Source organism: Carettochelys insculpta, chromosome 5 (genome assembly GCF_033958435.1).
Source record: "Carettochelys insculpta isolate YL-2023 chromosome 5, ASM3395843v1, whole genome shotgun sequence".
Taxonomy (NCBI): Eukaryota; Metazoa; Chordata; order Testudines; family Carettochelyidae; genus Carettochelys; species Carettochelys insculpta.
In genome coordinates this window covers 116,679,521-116,699,364 of record NC_134141.1, presented here as the reverse complement: position 1 = coordinate 116,699,364, position 19,844 = coordinate 116,679,521, and the positions used below count along the sequence as shown (strand labels likewise).

Here is a 19,844-nt window from a genome sequence, read left to right as displayed (position 1 = left end):
ATCTATTATATTTTGTACCTTTTATCCTGGGATGTCAAGTGCTCTATGAGCAATGAACAGTGAAGTCCGAGTTCTGAATTGGTATTTTGCCCACTTTAAAGGAGTAAACTGAACAACAAAAGCAGATTGCTCAGCTGTCCACAGTCACACAAGCAAATCTATGACAGAGCTGGGAATAAAACCTAAAAGAGTTTTGAGTCTCAAGAATCTTGCTTTTGTGTTAAAAATAATAATAATAATAATAATAATACAGACCTGAAGCATTATTTCCAGCATGATTTCAGTCTAAACAGGTTAAAAGAGAATCCCAAAGTTATTTTATGTCCTACACTGAGTAATACTCATGATAAAGTGGCGAAATGTTGTTTTTTTCTTATAAAAAATGTGGTGGTGTGGTATTGTAGCAGGGACATTTGCGTCAGTGGACCCAAATTCTATTCCCAGCTCTGCCATTTACCTGCTAAGAAATTCTGGGAGAGTCACATCAATTTTCAATGTTTCAGTTTCACTCTAATTTAAAAAAAAAAAAAAAAAGGGGGAGGCGGGGAAGGCCAGGAGGGAAGGGGAATAATAATACTTCCTCTCCTGTTGAAAGGTCCTGAAAGGTATACATGATCAGGTATGTTGCACTGGATGCTCTCACCTAACTTGTTGACAACTGTTTGTATCAAAAACCAAAAAAGAATTACTATATTGTAGAAAATCTCCAGAAGTAAAAGCTATTTTACAGACTGAGTTGTCGGCCCTTTAGCAGTAACTTAACAGTAGCTTAAGATGAACAAAAAGAATTATTCCCTCACAAAATTTAATTGCATACTATATTTCACGACTTTACTTACAGGACACATCAAAGATACCCGCAAACTGGTTGTGGCAATTTCACTGTCAGGATCAGCCGTCAGTTTTTCTTTAACTATTAAAATGAAAAACAGTTTAATTATATAACCATTATTAAAAATGCCATTTTAGTAGATACCCATTAATAAGCTCTTTAATTTTCATGTCAAGTCATCAAAAGTGAGAAGCTGAGACAAAATCTGCTTGCAGCATTATCAAATGTGCACTGATTTCCTATCTTCAGGTCTAATCCTGGAAATGCAGACAGGCCAAGTATTTACTGCCACCAAGAATAATCGCACTGATGACCAACAGCAGCTAGCACCAGGCACAGTGGTGTTTTCACAAGTAGGCCCTAATCTATATTTAGACAATCAAATTGAACTTTGAAAGTCTTTACACTTCACAGGTATGAGGTGCCATTCACCTTCCTGTGGAGAGATAAATGGATATTGGTGTCAACATGATGCTATATCTTATACCCTAGCACAGCAGAGATGCTCCAAGTAATATTAAGAGAGTATCTAGACACTGAGCAGATGCTCACTCATGGTCAGAAATGAGTAAAAGCAGTGCACGCTCTCCTACTGGGAAGAGCAGACTTATGTAAATCTGCAGCACGGTAAAGTAGGTACCTCTCATCAATTCTAGATTAAATTAAAAAAAAAAAAGAAAAAACCCAGCACCTTAATTAGAAAAATTAAACCAACTTACTTAGTGCTCTGGAATGGTCTGGATTTCTGATACCTTTCATTTTTAACCTCTGCAAAAGCATGGCTGAAGTGAGTTGCCGAACAAGGTATACAGACATGGAGTAATTCTATAAAAAGGATAAAAAATATGATTAAGGATTAAAGAACAATGTTTCTCTACCTTTTATTTGGAAAAAAAATCAGTTTTGTTTCATGCAATAGACAGACATTATTCACTATGCAGTAAGATTAAACATGCTAGTAAAATTAAAGGTAAATTAATTCAATAAAACAAATGGCTATGCTTTTTGAAATGTTCCTATAGATTAATGCTAGTGCCGCAACAGAGTTTATTCCCAAGTAAAGGCATTTATTATTTTGCTGTCCAACATCTGAAACTATTGCAATCAGTGGGATAAATTCACTACTAGTTCACGAAACAGCACCTCTTCATAAAGTTCCACTCTCTCACACCAATAGGCCAGTTGTCAAGTCATGTGATTGTCAATTTTACAGACGGCATCTCAAAAAGGTAATCCAAAACAAAATATGAAATTTTTCATACAAAAGCACGTGCCTGTCTGCATAATCATTACTGGTGGACATTTCAGACTATTATTTCCTTCCAATTTTTCTCTTTAGCAGGACCCCAAGTGAACAACTGCAGGAGAGTAATCTTTTTGGAGATGTCTATGTATATCAGTTGTATGGTGGATCAGAGCTCACAATAAAAGTTTGAATCTGGGAAAAGGATAGAGGATGATGTAATTTCTACAATGTTCCTATAGCGTGCAATAGTTCTCTGAAATACAACTATTAATATCTTGCATAGGTTAAAGTTGGGTTACAAGAACTGGACTCCCGATAATTCAGAGTTCAGCACTTAAAAAAAATCAGAAAATCTTTTCCTGATTTACCTGTAGTTTTCCCCTTCTTACCTGCAACCCTGTAGTCTTCTTACTATGTTAAACAACACCTCTTCCTCTTCTTATTTACACCTAGGCAATGTCAGAAGTCATGCCACCCACATAACTGTCACTCATATACATGAAACCATATTTAACTCAACCTTCCCACAAATTAAGCAATACTGGCCTCAAACTTTGATGCTGTCCTCTGAACTCCCTCCAACAACTTGTCACTATCTGGCTGAACTCAGAACAGAACACATGATTTCAAGTACAGTCACAACCACTACTTCCTGGGATACAACATTTTGTCACAAGTGTGAAGGTATTCATCTATTTACTATTGTATCGTATAAAACTCAAGTACAGTCCAGTGTACACTTGTGCCATTACTACTTTTGATGTTTCTTCATTATCTGTTTTTCCTTGATTATAAAGTTTGCATTTTGTAAAGCAGGTATCAGTTTGCAATTCTCTGCCAGTTTCACTAACTCACATCACTTCTTCTAGACCACTGATGATGACTAAAACACTACTGTGCCCCTACTAGACATCTCCCTTCCAACAAAATTTGCTACTTATTATCCTTTTACAATTCTTCAGCCAGTTTTCTTTCTTTCTAGTATGATCTTATGGCTCCCATCACTAATATGAGTGCCTCCTATTTAAAATCACAGAAACTCAAAATTTAAAAATGAAACAAAAACATTTCTTCCTTTGAAGCCTGCTGGAATAGTTGTGGTATGCGAGTGCACAAAAGTTGTCTTCATGCATGTGAAGAGACTGGGAGGGGGAGCTAAGAAGGGGGAAATTTTTTGAGGGAGTTCTAAAGCATCAAGATATGTGAGCGTACATCTCTGCAGACACAAATTCCACAGTCTAGATCCAGCTCCTATGAAAGTTCTGCATTGATGAGGCTGCCACTGCCAGTTAAATTTATCAGCCATGAAGGTAGCTATTATGGCAGGTTACGATCACTGAAGGAGAGAAGATTTCTCAGAATCTGGGACCAAAACATTTCCAATTTCATGACAGATCTTGAGCTTGACAATTGACTTGGACTGAGCAAAGCACTCCAACATGTCCTTAGATTACACTTTATAATAATCCCATGGTACTTTGCATCTTGCACAAAGGATCCTTGGGAACCAACACTGAGAGAATACTAAGTCTACGTATCTGCAGCAATCTAGGTTGCTGTGCAGATGGCTTGATGTGTTTAGCCTCAGTTCAGCCATGGCATCGACTGTAGTACATTTGAAAAGAGAGATGTCTAGTGACATTAAAGCCTGTGTTGTCTCACTACCTTTCCTACTGTGAGTAGATGCTGAATAATCTGGGGAAAAACATTATGGATTTGACTGTTTTGCTATAATTTTTATTTTATAGAATGTAGCTTTCGGCATCAATCCTTCCTTCTTTTTTAAGTAGGGATACAACATTTTTCTGGCATCTCAGTCTCCCCAGCTTCAGTACTAAAGTGTCAGGCACACAGCAAGTTTCTTGACTGACTTTAATATTATAGCTGATTATCTTCCAGACTAAATAAATTAGAGACACTGAAAACTTTCAAGTATCCCTTACCAGCTCTTTATCAATAGCCATTTTAATATGATCTTCCTCACCTCCTAGTTGCCCAAACTGCTTTCCTTTAGCCTTCTTGTCAAAAAGACATTTTAAGAAATAAATTCAGTATCAACCTTTTACAACTATCACCAATTTTCCTCTTTTATTAAAACCCAATTCCTTCTGATAATACATTTTTTTTCCTAAAAGACTCTTACTCTCTTTAACCTCTTTAAAAGTATGCAGACCACAAGTAAATATACTAACTCGGGTTAAAATAGCATTGAAGATATGGCAACTTTGCTTTTAACTCAGAAAACAACTTAAGCTAAAGCCTATATGGAAAACTGGGGCTGAACTTGCTATTAACCCAAGCTCAAGACAGAGTTGTCTGTGTACATGCTATTTTAACCAATATTGGCTAATATATAAATTAACTCACTCACATTAAGAGCACCTTTTTGTTGCAAGTAGCTCAAAACTCATTCTACTCTTTTTGCCGATTTGTCTTCTGAATGAAAACCTTACGTGAGCCTATAACTATGGCTGACTTCCTCTTTCTTCACTTGAGGATTATTTTTGTTTTGTTTTTTAAACTAAGCAGCCTCATCTTTTAGCAGTTCCTAGTCTCGTTGTCCAATTTATGTCACTAACTTTTTGCATTCCACTCTAACCTATATTCACTGTCCCTGCTGAATCAGTTTTCTTCTGGTTGTCATGCATGAGTAGAATGCTGTAGTACTCAACTTCACACACTGATGAGGAGGTTGCAAGTCTAACAGTTTTCATTTGAATCTTTTACAAGTATCACCAAAAAGTTCTTCCTTTCTTTTAAAAAAAAAAAAAAAAAAAAAAAAAAAAGGCTTATAGCCTAAAATATGGGATGAAAAACTTCTTGGCAGTAGACATTATATTTTCAAAAGAAAGTGAGTTTATCTAGAACTGTCACAGGGCTTGGAAAACTCCATACTTGTTCCTCAACCTCCCCAATACTTGAAGTTTAAAATACTCTTCTTCATTAAAATCCATTAAAACTTTACAGAAATTAAAAAGGTATACCACAGATCCCTTAGAAAAATGGACACCAGGAAAGGAGAGAAACCTTTCCTGCACCTTTACTTCATGATGCTACCTCTCCACCCACTCTGAAATCATTCAGCCTCTTTTATTTGCAGGTTCCATTTGCAACAAAGGATATGCTGCTCATCGTAACCCCAGATAGTTTATGCACGTGCAGAGTTTTAGTCACAAGTACTGCCACTGAACTTAAGGTGTAAGAAACTGGAGATTTAACAGCTATTTTCATGCAATTATTTACTAAATTATTGTTAAAGTTGGTTTCATTATGGCTTCATTCCTCAAAAATGAACAGCATTTGGGTAGGAAAAAAAACGCTCAAATACATGCCTGCATGAGGGTGGGCTGTGGAAAAGACAACATGTCTGATAATTTTCAAAACATCTGCTCCTGTAGTCTGACTTTGCTTACTGGTCTTAATGGCCAACTACCTACAGAAGGCTCATGCCACAGGAGTGTTTTCATGGTCATGAACTACATCATCATGTTAGGTAACGGCAAGTCCCTCACATTAACAGTCATATTTACTGGTCTTCATCTCACTACAAACAGTGAAGAATGAAGGGTTCTCAAATAATAATCTAAAGGACTAAATGCTTTACTTTAATAAGTTTCAGGTGAAATGCTGATATCGCTGAACTTACTGGAATATGCCACTCTTTAACGGGCCCAGAATTTCTCCTATAGTCATTAATCATGAACTCACTCACGTGAAACTTTTATGCAAGCCATTCATTCTTATTAAAGCTTCTAAAATAAAATATTTTCTTCCCAGCAAGCTACTGCAAGATGGGAAGAGAGTTTAAATCTTTATAATGAAGGCGTACAGGCAACATGTACATTAGCACATCTCTTGCTTGTAACACATCAAGAGAAAAGGAGTAAATACCACAAAGAACACAGGTTACCTTTCCAATTTCAGATGCCCAAGAAATGGAGATCTGGTTTGGCACTGCTGATGATAATCTAACAAGAGATGTAATATTCAAGGGGCGCCCTGGGCGCTTCTGCTCAATCCCATTTTTTGGGGGTGGAGCATATCCCTGCAAAAAAGAAGAAAAGTCTCTAAAATTTTAGGAATTCTGACTGTACTCGGAAATCTACCAAAGACACACCACTCCAACGCTTTTGGAAAACAGAAGTTATTATACAAAATTAAAATTATTATTTTATGGCATTTATTTTTGCCATTCCTTTTGTATTTTGCCATCACAAATCATTTATTATGTATCCTTCTCTCCCAACCTGATTAGCCTCTTGTAATCACTAGGAAAGAGACCTTTACTTCCCTGCTCTGGTAAGCAGGTATGCATCAAGTTACATGCTATGTCCTGAAATTGTTACCAATACAGGAAGTTCTATACAGCTTTACAGAGCTATAGAAAGGTTATCTTTAAATGGGTAAAGTTTTTCCTCCCTTTTCATTTACCTTGAAGCTTCAGTTTTAGTTCACACAACTCACAAGACCCTGCCAAACCATTAACCATTGTGAAAATACCTGCATGTAGAAATGAATCTCACATTATCTTTATCTATGCTAGGGAGATTTGGGGAAAAAAAGTTTCCTACAACTGCTAACACTGATTCCACCACTACTGGCAACATTTGAAACCCTATTACCCAACTGTCCTTCATCCTCACCATGAATATTGCTATATCCCCACAACTTTAAAGGACTTGAGCTTTGGAATAAGATCTCCTAAGAAGTTGTTTCCTCACAACTTGAAGAATTTGAGCCCCCTGAGCAAGAAATGCCCAGCTTAAAAGCAGGCTATGTACAAACCACACCTGATATCTGAGATTTTGTAGATGTTATGTAGAGAGACTTCCCACAGGCAGAATCAATTTTTAGAAGCCTTTTTATGCTACATTTATTACTTATCTTTGTTACAGATGGACTCACAAAACCAAAGTCTAGTACTTAATCTGTAAAATGCTAAACACTAGCACTGTTCTCAGTGATTGTCAGTGCCTGCAAATGCCTTATGAACACATCAATAACTGCATAGGCAAATTAGTCATATTTCTGAAAAAAGTCAAGGCCTTTTTCCACATCCAGTTCAGACTTTAAGCAAGCGTATCAGCAAAAGCTACATATTGAACAGAATTTCAACAACTTACCGGCAATGGAAATAGCTTCCCATTTACTTTAATGCACAAACTATTGGGATAGTTATCTTCTTGAAGGCAGCTAGTCTCTGCCAGGCATAACCTATTTCCAAAAGAGAATTTTCATTTTAACTGATGTTCCACTCATAACTATTTACATATTAATATGCACTTGGTTTAAAGCAGCCAGATAAAAAGTCAGTTAAACGCTACATCACCTTAACTGAACTTGGACTGTGTAATCCCTCCTGCCCCCTGGCAAGAAGTCCCTGTTGAGGGAAAAAGAAAAAAAAAAGAGGAAAGTTCATTGGAGAGGGCAGGAGTAGAAGGGAAAACAATCTCACACCTTATTTTTTCACCTATAGAATAAAGGACAGACCTGCTCCAACATCTCAAATTACTTTCGGGACTCAAGTTTCTCATTACTAAACTACCATGCAGCACAAGAACAAAAACACTTGTAACCAGAATAAGGTTTCTGTATTAACTAAAACAAACTAGCTCTCTGCCTTGTCTCCAGTAAGGCCTCGTGACTCTCAAGGTGGCTGCGTAGAGCGGGAGAAAAAAAAAAAAAAGTTTGGTATCACCTGAGGAGGGAACCAGCCCCAAGGAGATCCTTCCCACTGTATGCCACTGACCAACACAGATATAAGCAGATCCTCCCATCCCCCACCAACCATAAAGCACAGAGAATGGAAATGGTCTGCCACTCTTGCAGCTGCTATGAAAGCTATTTTATTTCATATAAATAAAGGTTCCATCTTCTTTTCTAACTCCCCAGTGATGCAGGATTGTCCTCCAATATAAGCAGTTGTGTGGTTGTCCAAAGACCACATTTAGGTGTACTGAAAAATTGGCTCCCACCACATTCCTTGAAAGATTGTTCCACAGGCCGAGAAGCATGAAGGAAGACTTTTTTTTTTGACACTTGCCTGTATTTTGCAAAAGAGGTGATTTAACACCTGCCCACGAATACATGTCAGGTACTCCCTCTCACCTGGAAATGCAAATTTCTCGGACTTGCTGAGGTGTTAAAGCAAAGATAAAAAACTTCTCCTGGAATCTCTGAATACTGCTCTGTACTGAGAGAAAATACATAAAACAGCTTTAAAAACAGGACATTCCACATGCTAAAGTCCAAATAATTGCAAGGATGGTGACTCAATATTAAAAAGTCCACGACTCCACTTTCTTGGACAAAAACAAAAAGGTCAAATAGTGGAATTGCTGCTGACGTATGAGAAATGGATCTGAATCAGTCAACTATAGTCAGTGTAACAAATATTAAAATGAGTACTCAAATGGTATTTTTGCCCTCTTCATAAACTTGGAATCATAGGTTTATTTTATTGCTAGATTTTACAGGAGATTATACAAAGTTGAAGACTCCCCAAATATCAAGAGAGCTTGCAAAGTTAACAGCAACACAGCATTTCTTCCCATGTGCCCATATAAAAATACACTACAGGTTAAACCTCTCTAGCCCAGAACACACTAATCTGGCAACATCCATAATCTGTCATGATTTTAGTTAGCCAAATAACCACTTATAATGGGCATGGCCAAGTTTCCCATGGCCCCATAAAGTTTGTTTACAGCACCAGTCCTGGCTCTTAGCATTCTTTACTGTTATTTAGCTGAAATTTATCCCTACAGATCTTCTAAGAGACCAGTAAACAGTGGAAGTGTTAATGCTGCTTGACAATATTGACTTCCTGTGGTCCAGCAAATTCTCTCATTCGGCACCAGGTAGGTCCGAAGGAGCCTGGACTAGAGAAGTTCAACCTGCACTGCAGCATCTCAAACTCTACCTAAAAAGTTATCAGAGAAGCATGTGCACAAGGTGATACAAGCCAGATGAAGAACAACGATTCACCAAAAAAATGCCTTAATACCAGCAGAGTTGCAGAAGTTACACCTTTGGCAAATACCAGACTTCAATGCTGAAGAAAATAATCTTGTCTATGCTACAAAGTTTTGTCAGCAAAAGATGCCTTTTGTAGATAAAACAGAGGTGTACGCATTACAAACACACTACTTTGGTCATAAACCTGTGCTGTTTTGCCCATAAAATAAAGCCACCAAAAGAGGCATAAACTTTTCGCAGCAAAGTGCAGTGTAGACTATGCTGTCTGTTTTGTTGGCATAAATGGCGTCCACCATACCTCACAATGCCAAAAGGTCGTGTCCTAATAAATTTATCAGTCTCTAAGGTGCCACAGGACTGCTTGTTATTTATGAAGCAGCCAACTAATATGGCTACCCCTCTGAAACTGATCACTGTGCTTACTGTTCAATATCTGCTAACCTGCAGACATGCACTCATCCCCTTTCAAAGCTTGGGGAAATATCTTCTCTTTGGAGAAGAGAGAGCAAATCATTAGAATGGACTCCTCCTGTTCTGCCTTGCTCTAGGGTCAGGGTGTCCAAAGGAGAGGGTGTGAAATTTTTTGGGGGGGGTGAGGGGGTCACAGCACAATTGGCCGCTGGGTCTCAGGTCATCCACTTCATTAAAAAATGTTTAAATTGTTTTTAGAGAATTCATTTATATACTAATTAATAAAATTTACACATTTCTACATATTTTCTTATACATGCTGAAAAGTTGTCCCCTACCCCCCCACATATGAACAAATCCAAATTTTTTGTCAGTTTGGATTATGAGACAGGGTAGGGAGGGGTGGTGCTGCTAATTGCAGGGACAAAAAGTGGGGCCTGATGTAAAAAGTTTGCTCACCCCTGCTCTAGGGGCACCATGGTAAAAAGGATGCTGGATGTGTGAGGGTTTGGGGTGGGGGGGGGATGGCAAGCGTGCTATGCAGCTTTAACATTCCTCAGCACCAAAGAGCTCAAGGAGCTGCTCAGGATGTTGCCCCAGGCAGCTGAGGACGCTATGGGTGAGTTTTCCCAATTCTGGCCGAAGCTATCTGGGGAGATTTCTACCACCATGACAATGTCATTTTCTTAAAGGAGCTTATTAAAAGCTCCAGGATTGCTTTCAATAGTCACCTGGAGATTGATGCCAAATCCAGGAGACTCCAGGCCAATCCTGGAGGGCTGGCAAACCTAGCTGTGGGAGAATGGAGGGAATCCCAAAAGCATAGGCAAGCAGGCAGAATGGGCAACTTGGGGGAAGAGACATACTGCACTGAAACGAGCCAGAGGAATGGCGGGGGGGCTCACATGTGGAAGCGTCCCCCTTTCCCCCGTCTTCGGCTAGGTCAGCCTGTCTTGCAAGGCTCAGATGCACCAATCTCCTCTCCCTTCCCTCACTCCCGGCATTTCAGTTGAAAAGCCAGCTGACAGTCTTCTACTAGGATGTCCCATGGGACTGAGAAATCTGAATCATGTGATGCTGTGCTTGCTCCATTAAGCATTGCAAAGCCTTCCTGAAGCACATGCCAAGCTGTTTAATCAAAGCAGCGTAACTTCCACCAACAAAACTATAGTGTAGGAAAGGTGAAGTGCCTGGGGATCTCCCTCATGAATATTTAAAGAGAGCACACAGGAAACCAGACTACTGGCAGAATCCTCTTCAGGGTGCCTATTCCATTTGTGATAATTTTAAAAAAGTGAAAATTGTGTTACCTTATGGATTTCTTTCTTGGACCAATCTTTCCTATAATACTAATGCAGTTCAAATTTGTTCATAAGTTGGGGGCTCTCCATTTTTTCACTTCCGTTAGGGAGAAAAGGACCCTGGAATTCTCATCTTTTACAAGTAGGTAAGAAAGGGTCCGGTGTTAGAAATTTAGCTGCTATGGCTCCAAAAGTTATTTATAAAAACTAGGAATGCAACAAGTAAGCTGGAAACACTGTACTGCCACGATGGTTGTACCACTGGTTGGAGAGAACTTGGGATAGGGACAGAAGGGCCATGGCCAAGCCCAAGCTCAAACCCATAAACTTCTGAGCCACTACTATTTAAAGGGGGAGTAGTACAGAAATCTCAGACTGTGGGAAGGGTCAGGATTCAGAAAATACCATGCAGAAGGGTAAAGGATGGGCCTGTCGGCTGTTTGTTTGCCTGCCTAAGCTGGTAAAAGTCTCAGGATCATTTGCAAAGGCCACTGTAATACTCCTGCTTATGTGTGGCTTGGTTTTTAAGATGAAACCACACTCGTCCCTCACTATATGAGCACAATTGATCCCCAACTTTCCGCTCGTAGGTGGGACACTAAATTCCTATTAAAATACATGTACAAGTCTCTAACTGGTTCCTAAGGGCTCCAAACTCAGGGAAGGAGTGGCATCAGGTGGCGCTGCTTTTGAAAGGTAAGTGAACTTTGGGTTGGGGAGGGTTAAAGGCTGGGGCAGTTTGGGGCCATGTGCAGGAGGGAGGATTAAATTCTGGTGGGGGCGGGGTTCAGGATGCAGTGCCACAGGGGGTACAGGTGGCAGAGAGGTCTGGCTGTGGGGGTCTAGCTGTCACAGTTTGGGGCTGCGGGTCTGGCAGAGGGGTCTGGCTGCTGCAGTACAGGGCCACAGTGGTGGTCTATCCACGGGGCTGGTTAGGTTGCCATGGAACAGGGCTGGCAGGGGGGTCTGGCTGCAGGGCCAGTTAGGCTGCAGTGGCACAGGGCCGCAAGGGGTGTGTATGTCAGGCTGTGGGGCTGGCGGCGGTGGTCAGGGTGCAGTGGGTTGGAGCCATGGGGAGGGGGTTACACATACGGGAGGGGAGTTCACTCACTGAGTGAACTTGGGGAGGTATGCCTGTCCCTCGTTTAAGTGAATATTCATAAATAAAGTACTCGTTTAAACAAGGGATGAGCGTATACTATATTGCTAGTATGCAAATATGTAATCTACTCATTCCTTCAAAAAAGTCATATGGGAATAACTATACATCTTAGATTTCAACCAAGAGAGTCTATTTGCCCTCCAAATTCCTTATTCTCAAATACACACAGTGAGTTGTTTGTTCCCTGTCTCAAGAGCCTTTTTGGGTCTACTAAATGGAAATATGCAGAATCCAAGGTCCAGAGCCTCTGGTCCCACCCTCTGGAGGGCCCGAAGGCAGCCCGGCAAAGGGGAGACCTGGCACCAGCAGCAGGAGGTCAGGACTGTCATTGCGGGTTGCGTCCTGGCCCCATACCAATCTGTTCCGTTAGCTCCCAGCTGCATCAGTCAGGGGAGCTTGTTGGAAGGGATGGAACAGCTCCTCCTCCCTGACTCCAATCACTGGTGATGCTGCAGGGGGGCTAGTGGACCAGGCTGTGTCACCCCACTTCCCACTGCCACTGTTGAGCATGTATGGTGGTTCCACGTCTGCTGCCAGTGCCAAATCTCCCACTGATCCCCTAGGCCGCATTACTCAGGAGAAGGGCAGACGCAGGGAGTGCAGGAGATGGAGTCATCCCATGCCCCACACCCACCCAGGGACGGTCTTGCCAAGGTCTGTTTCATTTTAAAAACAGTTCTCTCTCACACACAGACACACACAATCAGCAGCTAATTATCTAGATATATTTCATGTAAAAAACTCATATGGAACTAGTTACAAAGTAAAGCTCTGTTTATGGGTTTGCTGTTAATTGCTAATTACTCATTTATACAGCTTGGTGTGCATTTAGCTCAAACAGATAGTAAAATGGCATTGTAAGGGGTTATTCTTGCTCTATAAATGCTAGAGCAAGATTTTTTTTTTTTTTTTTTTTTTTTTTAAAAGAGAAGTGTTTTTCCTATCAGGCCTGCAAACAGTCTGGAATAAGAACATCTAGCTTAATTCTTGGTTTCTGCACCATTACTGGTAATAATTCATCAGGCAGAGTTCTTGGACTCAACTCCACAGGGCTAACAGGAGTAAAACACTTCTAACTAAATCAGAGCATGCAGGGGGAAATACCACATCTGCTGTGTGAAAGTGGCAAATGTTCTTCCCACTACCCTCCAAACCGCCCCATGCAGTGTGGATTTAAAAAAAAATTTTTTTTAAATCTGATTTTATTTAAATTGGATTTTGATTTTTTTCCTCAATAAAAAACACTAAATATCTTGCATTCAAAAGTCAGAATTAAATTTCATCATAAACATGCTATACTTACACTTGACAATCCCACAAAAAATGAAAATGAGTTCTAAATTTTCTATCTGGCCATGCCATCAGTTTTGCTTCTTAAATTACAAAAGAGGGTGAAGAGACAGTATTAGCCGTCACTTTGGGTTGACTGTTTTTCCCCATGTCGGCAACTTCAAGCTCCCAGAGGAGTATTCAGGCTTTACAAGTAGTGAGGAGCCTCCATTATTTTGTTCCATCTTTTTGGACATGCAGAGTATTAGTGCTTTTGCTATGTCCAGATCATAGCTCTTCTCACACTCTACCTACTAGCAAAGAGCACAGACTGTGCGATAGCTGTGAGGAACATGTTTCAAGATACCTTTGTTACCAAGGCAGTGGGAGATTCTGGGGCTGACCAGATATGGTGCATCTTTTCTACGAATTACTGTGGCATATGTAATCCGATTCAGTTTTGAGAAATTCCAGCACAGCTAATCTACATGCAAATAGAGTAGAAGTCACTGCAGGCAAAAGATTCCAGACATTGTTCATGAAGTTAGCAGAAAACACCACTATTGTCTTTCATCAGAAAGCAGAGATCTGGTTAGTGTTCAATGTTCTATCTGCCAGACCAAAAGTCCGTAATTCATTAGATTCAAACAGAAGACAGACATCTGCGTATCAGGTCTACCAGCTGCCTCTTTTGTGCTATAGCCCTATTGACTGATGCACTGAAGTTAATAAGGTACGCTACCAAATTAGGGAAAAAGAGAGTGAATGGTAACACAGGCTTCAGCCACTGTAGATCCACAAGCATTCGTGGCAATCAGTTGTCCAAATTCTTACCACAGCAATTCCTGTGGTCTTGTGACCTTCCAAGACTGGAGACATATTAATGGAAGAGGTGTGGGGTCTGGGATGGGGATTCAGTGCACAAAGGAGTTTGGGATAGGGATGTAAAATACTGTTTAGTTAGTTAACTAGTTAAATGCCAAGTTTAATCAGTTAACTTAGTAAACAGCAGAGGTGAAGGATGGGGGTAATGGGAGGGCACCAGGGCCACTCTGGCTAGGCTGGAGAGCCTTCACCCATGGCAGGCCTAGTGGGGCTGGAGCAGACCCCTGGCCATGGGGGGTAGGGGGCTGCTCCAGCCCCTACCAGTTAACTATAACCGTAAGCCTCATCTGTTTAGGGTGAAGCTTATCAGTTATATGTTAACACCCCTAGCTTGGAATAAGGGATTGGGGTACAGGAGAGCATGTGGGATCTGGGAAGGAGTTTGGGTGAAGCAGGGGGTATTGGCCTGGGGCAGGGTACTGTGTGCAGTAGGGGAGTCTGATCTGGAGGAGGGATGTAGGATCTGAAAGGGAGTTGTGACTTGGAACAGGAGTGCAGAGGGTTGGCAACAAGGCAGTGTTCTTTCTATTTTGTTTCTATCCGAGGCCAGAATACATTTTGTCATGAGCACCAAGGCACGTGGGCTATGCAACACCAACAGAAACACATGCCACCAGCTGTGGTTGGCTGCAGGTGCTCTGCTAATCAGTGAGAGGATACCAGGATCTCTCCTGGGCAGTGCCCAGCTTACAGGGAACACTGGTCTGGGGAGGAAGTATGGATGCAGGAGGGTGAATGCAGAGAGTTTGGGTGACATGAAGTGCACGGGGGATGGAAAGGGCTGGGGTGCCAGAGGCAGGGTCTGGCCAAGAGGCACTTACCTGGGCAGCTCCCTGGCCAGCAGTCCAGTAAGTTCTGAAACCAGGTTCCCTGGTTGCCCTGCCCCTGCCTACCACTCAGTGCAGCCAGCTGCTCTCAGCAAGGTGCATATCTGAACACTGCAAGCCCAGGGGATTGGGAGCAAAGAGACTTTGCATATGTAGTCCCCACTGGCCAGAAACTGTGCTGAAAGATTGTGCTTGGGGCAGGGGCAACACATGAAGCCTTTCCCCACTTCCAACCCCCCCCACCCAAATCAGGCTTGCAGCATTCAGAGACTCATATGTCTGAGAACAGCTGGCTGCTCTCCAACGTCTGCAGGAATAGAGGAAGCAGGGGGTGCCCACCAGCGTTCCCTCTACACTGAGCACTTGGATGGCCACCCAGGAGAGATTCAAATGTTTCCCAGCTGATTAAGAGCGCACCCACAGCTGATACTCGGTTTTTAATGGTGGGGCATATCTGCACATAAGAAAATTTATTCTGCACATGGATGGAAACAAAAAGTCAGAGCAAACAATGGTGCTCACAGTCCAGATCTAGTGGCTTGGCAGGTTGGATACAGTCAATAGGCCTCATTTTGCCTGCCTTTGTTTAAGACCCATGAATGGGCTGCATGGAACATCATTCACAGCATGAGTTTATAACCATGAATTTTACATCTTGCGGTTTGAAGCATGAGTTTTTTCATTAATCATCAACATTAGTTTGCATTGAGAACTCTTTAAAGGGTCGTACTTGGCAGGAAACTGAGCTACACACACCCCTGGTCTGAGCCTCTACAGCCACTCTTACATTCTTTTGTCCTTGTTACGATATGTATTCTTATATTGGCACCCAACACGAAAAGCATTCACTATCTACAAGGGCTAGGACATCTGTCTTCAATCTAGCAGATGCAGTTTCATCTGGATCACAGCTAGCAGTACCTACCACATGCAGACATACTTTCAGAGTGCTTCAGCCAGTTTTAACTTTTGGATCATGACATAAAACATCTTGGGAGGGAAAAAAGTTGTTCTGTACACTTCCTGTTCTATACCCTAACATAGTAATAGTAATTTGCTTAGATTGTTTATAAGCAATCCACAAAAAACTTCATGCAAAATTTGTAGTAATAAATGCCTTAAAAGAAAAAAAAATTGGTACTGAATACCCAACCTCAATTACAGCTTCCTTGCTGAACACTGATTTGTTTGTTCTGGGTTTAGCACTTGTAATAAGCAATACTGAGTCATTTTCAAGCCTTAAGGCTTTTAAATCATAGCCACTGGGCGGGGGGGGGGGGGGGGAAGGTCACATTTATGTAGATCCAAAACTTTGTATGTCCACAGCCTCACATTCTCAGTAAGCAGACTCACACCAGTATGCCCCAGAAGATAGAGATGCTGTCAGAGCTGGCTGAAATACTGAAAAATATTGCCACCTTCCTCCTCCAGCACACACCCAAACAACCCACCACCACCAAATTACATATACAGCCAGACAAACCCCAAGATCTGATGCATCAAATGGAGTTTCCCAAAGCAGGTCTAGACATTGGTTAAAATCGAGACAGGTTCATTAGTCTCTTCCAAGCCACACCAACGCACTGAGAAATTGCTTTAGACTGCCTAGTCCTTGTTTGTAGTAACCCAATAAAGCAGGATATGGAGATATTTAAATAGGTAGATTACACGTACATTCTTGTGGAAAAAGTAAAGTAATTCTGTATTCATACAGAAGTACTTTCCCCAAAGTCTGCCAACTGAATATCATGTTGAAGAACTAATCTGTGGTAGTCATTCACCCTACTGGGCAAACCATTATTTACCATTGATACAGTTATTAAATCATTAAAACTTGTTCAAGCCAAAGAATTAATCTAAATAAAACAAGCAGTTATTATATTACTTGCTCAGAACCAGTCTGCTTGGTTCTGTACAAAAAATACAAACTAGTAAAAATCCCTGCCTTGTGCAGTTTACAATCCAAAACATTAAGTTCAATTAAGGGACCAAAGAGGGATCACTGATAAGAGACTGCAAAAAGAAGTGAATTTCAAGGAAAGAGGGAGCTACTAATGAATGATACAATAGTCTATTGCAGGTCACAGGGTTTGCAGAGGGAAGGGAAAAGAGAAGGGAACTGCGAACATTACAATAAGCAAGGAGCATGAGGGAAAATAAGAACTAAGATGAAAGTAGGGACCAACTTATGTGTAGTCTTGGAGGTATGAATATTAAATTTGTTGCACCTTAAAAAAACCACACACACACACACACACACACACACACACACACACAAAGATACAACAGGTGTTTTCAAGGATCTGGATTTAGACCCAAGTTTTGAAGGAATTCAGATCTTGGTGCACTCAGCTATGCAACACCTACATGATTTCGGAGCCTAAATCTCAATTTTCAAGAGTGATCTACGGACTTAGAGTCTTAACAAAATCGCTTTTAAAAATTATATTTAGGCACCAACACTGCCGAAGCATTGCAACAGTGAGTACACCAAGGCCTTAATTGCTTTAAAAGCTGGGCCTCTGAGGATAATCAGGACTTCTCAGAGCTAAAAAGCACATACATCTTTTTGTTTAGTACTGTATCAAAACAGTCAGTCAGCCAGCCAGCATCAGGTAAGATGAGCAATCACTTCTGCAACATTCATAGCGTCATTAAATCTACATAATTCACTTGATATAGCAGCACATTCAATATGAAGAGCTAAGACAGCCTTAACTTACCCTACCATGAAAACAAGTAGCTTGGAGGACACATGGCAAACCTTGACATTTCCTTCTAATGACACTATGACTCTGTTCTGGTATGGCTATGGTCTGAAGAAGTGGATCTGTTCCACAAAAGCTCACCTAATAAATTATTTTGTTGGTCTTTAAAGTGCAACTTTACTGCTTTTTGTTTTGATAGTATATAGACTAGCATGGCTTTCTCTCTGTTACTATGACTCAATTTGTGATCACATGGACCAAAAAAATTCCAGCTGTACCCAACAGGTTTGCTCTTCATTTAAACTAAGCATACATTTTTCTGCAAAGACTGCTTAAGTAGTAATTTCACTAGTATTTTCAAAGGCAAAACCATTTTTCTGAATGTTACTTGGCTGCAAGTAAAGAACATTATATCTTCTGGGACTGGCAATCAGAACGATTTATAAAATGGCAAGCAGCACTTACCGTCTTTACAAGGTGGAAATGCTGACGTCTACACAAGTGTCTAATCTACAAAGCTCACTATTTTATGGACCTGGATTTACTAATCAGAGGTGAATTTTAAAATGGGGGTGCTTCAGTCAGGCAGCCTTAACACCACATTCTACAGATTGTTGAACTTAACACTTACCTAAACTTGTAGGTTTAATGAGAACATCAAGAACATCATAGAATGGGAGGCTTTTTAGCTGAACATCAGGATGGACAGGTGGAATTGGAGGTGACGGTTGCTGCATCTCAAAGTGAGGCTTAGTGTCCTGAAGCAGCACAGAACCAACAGGCGATGAAGGGGACTGAGGAGTGACTGAAGTAGAAGGTAGCGGGTGGATTCCAGCAACAGCTAAGTCAGGTTCCACAGGAGAGGAGCTATTATCCAAATTGAAAATTGAAGGTTTTATAGGTGACAAATCAGACAGACTTTCAATTGTCCTTGGGTACCGACGCCTATAGAGCTCTCTGATTTTAATCTGAACTGCTGGGCTACAGCCACTCTTCAGTAAGTGCAGTGCCCTCATCAGGAGGTCATGTTTGCGCCCACTTTTATTCCGTCCAGCAAAACCCAACAACACTTGCAGTTCAGAAACTCGAAAACTTGATACCATATTCTAAAGGGAGGGGAAAAAAAGTTAGATTAGCACAGTACTCCCTTACAGTATGTGAAATTCATTTCTGAAAGTACATAGACATTTATAGCTCAGATTTAATATTATTTTTTAAAAACAGGTAGTGCTGCTTCTTAAATATAGCTTTGCCCCTTGCACCTCTCCTAAATTTGAGTACCGTCTTGACTATTCAACCAAGCTGCATGGCTGCTGCCTAACAAGCGCTACACAAGGATTCAGGGCACCTGCATAAAGCAGTCAGGACAAAGGGACCAGCAAGCAGGGGCACCTTCACCCCAGCTACAGAAGCTTACTACTGGAGCTGAAGGAGCACACCTCTCCCTCAGACATGGTGCCCAACATGGAACTGCCCCAGAGCTGCCACTAAAAGGGTACGGGCAACTCTTCCTTGGCCCCCATTCAGCCTAGACTAGATCTGCCTGGGCTGAGGGACAGATGCTCCCTCCCTGGGCCCCAAGCTGCTGTGGAACGAGAGGTCAGAGATAGTCCTCTCTCTGGAGCAGCCTGAGCCTGAATCCCTCATCCTTAGCTCTACTCCACAGCCTGCACCCCAGGCCAGAGCCCTCAGCCTGCAACCCAACCCTGAGTTCCCTTCCATATCCCAGCCCCTCAGCATCACCCTGGCACACAATACGTGCAGAATGACTTCTGTTATGCAATATGGCATCTCCATATCGGTGCACACAATAATAGTCATTTTGCATATGAACATAAAATATCAGAGAGAACGCTGTTCTTCATGTATCTTTTTAGTGGGAATTCCCAGTAATACTTGGCTAAGAGATATCATCTTAAAGTCCTATGATAACTGCTTGTAGTAATGTGAAGAGTAGAAAGATGGAAAAGAATTATATAGAATGATATAGGATATTGCCAGAGGAGAGAATCAAAATTGCTGAAAGGAAGAATTAGGGTGAATATCAGGAGAAATTTCATTAGTGAAACACAGTACAGAGGGGAATGTTCAAGTCATCCAGGAGAAGAAGAGGGAATCCCATGGTTTGACACCATCTAGATACAGGCTGAACCTGTCTAGTCCAGCACTCTCGAATCCAGCAACTTCCATGCCCTGGCATGGATTTAGTTAGATGAATATCCACG

The 19,844-nt window shown here is 41.2% G+C and overlaps 1 protein-coding gene across 7 annotated transcripts in view; it reads right to left on the bottom strand.

The window, feature by feature from the left end:
* Positions 1-19,844, bottom strand: part of PIAS2 (protein inhibitor of activated STAT 2) — a 57,315-nt gene that overhangs the window by 24,067 nt on the left and 13,404 nt on the right. For all 7 annotated transcript variants that reach the window (XR_012645811.1, XR_012645810.1, XR_012645809.1 and 4 more), the window contains exons 2-8: positions 18,251-18,725; positions 8,187-8,271; positions 7,408-7,458; positions 7,202-7,292; positions 5,989-6,123; positions 1,552-1,657; positions 840-913 (exon numbers count right to left, since the gene is read on the bottom strand). Coding sequence is in view for 4 of the 7 variants with exons in the window: in XM_074995818.1 (XP_074851919.1) it covers positions 840-913; positions 1,552-1,657; positions 5,989-6,123; positions 7,202-7,292; positions 7,408-7,458; positions 8,187-8,271; positions 18,251-18,725 (1,017 nt within the window). In the remaining 3 variants the exon portion in view is untranslated. The remainder of the gene's footprint in view (positions 1-839; positions 914-1,551; positions 1,658-5,988; positions 6,124-7,201; positions 7,293-7,407; positions 7,459-8,186; positions 8,272-18,250; positions 18,726-19,844) is intronic.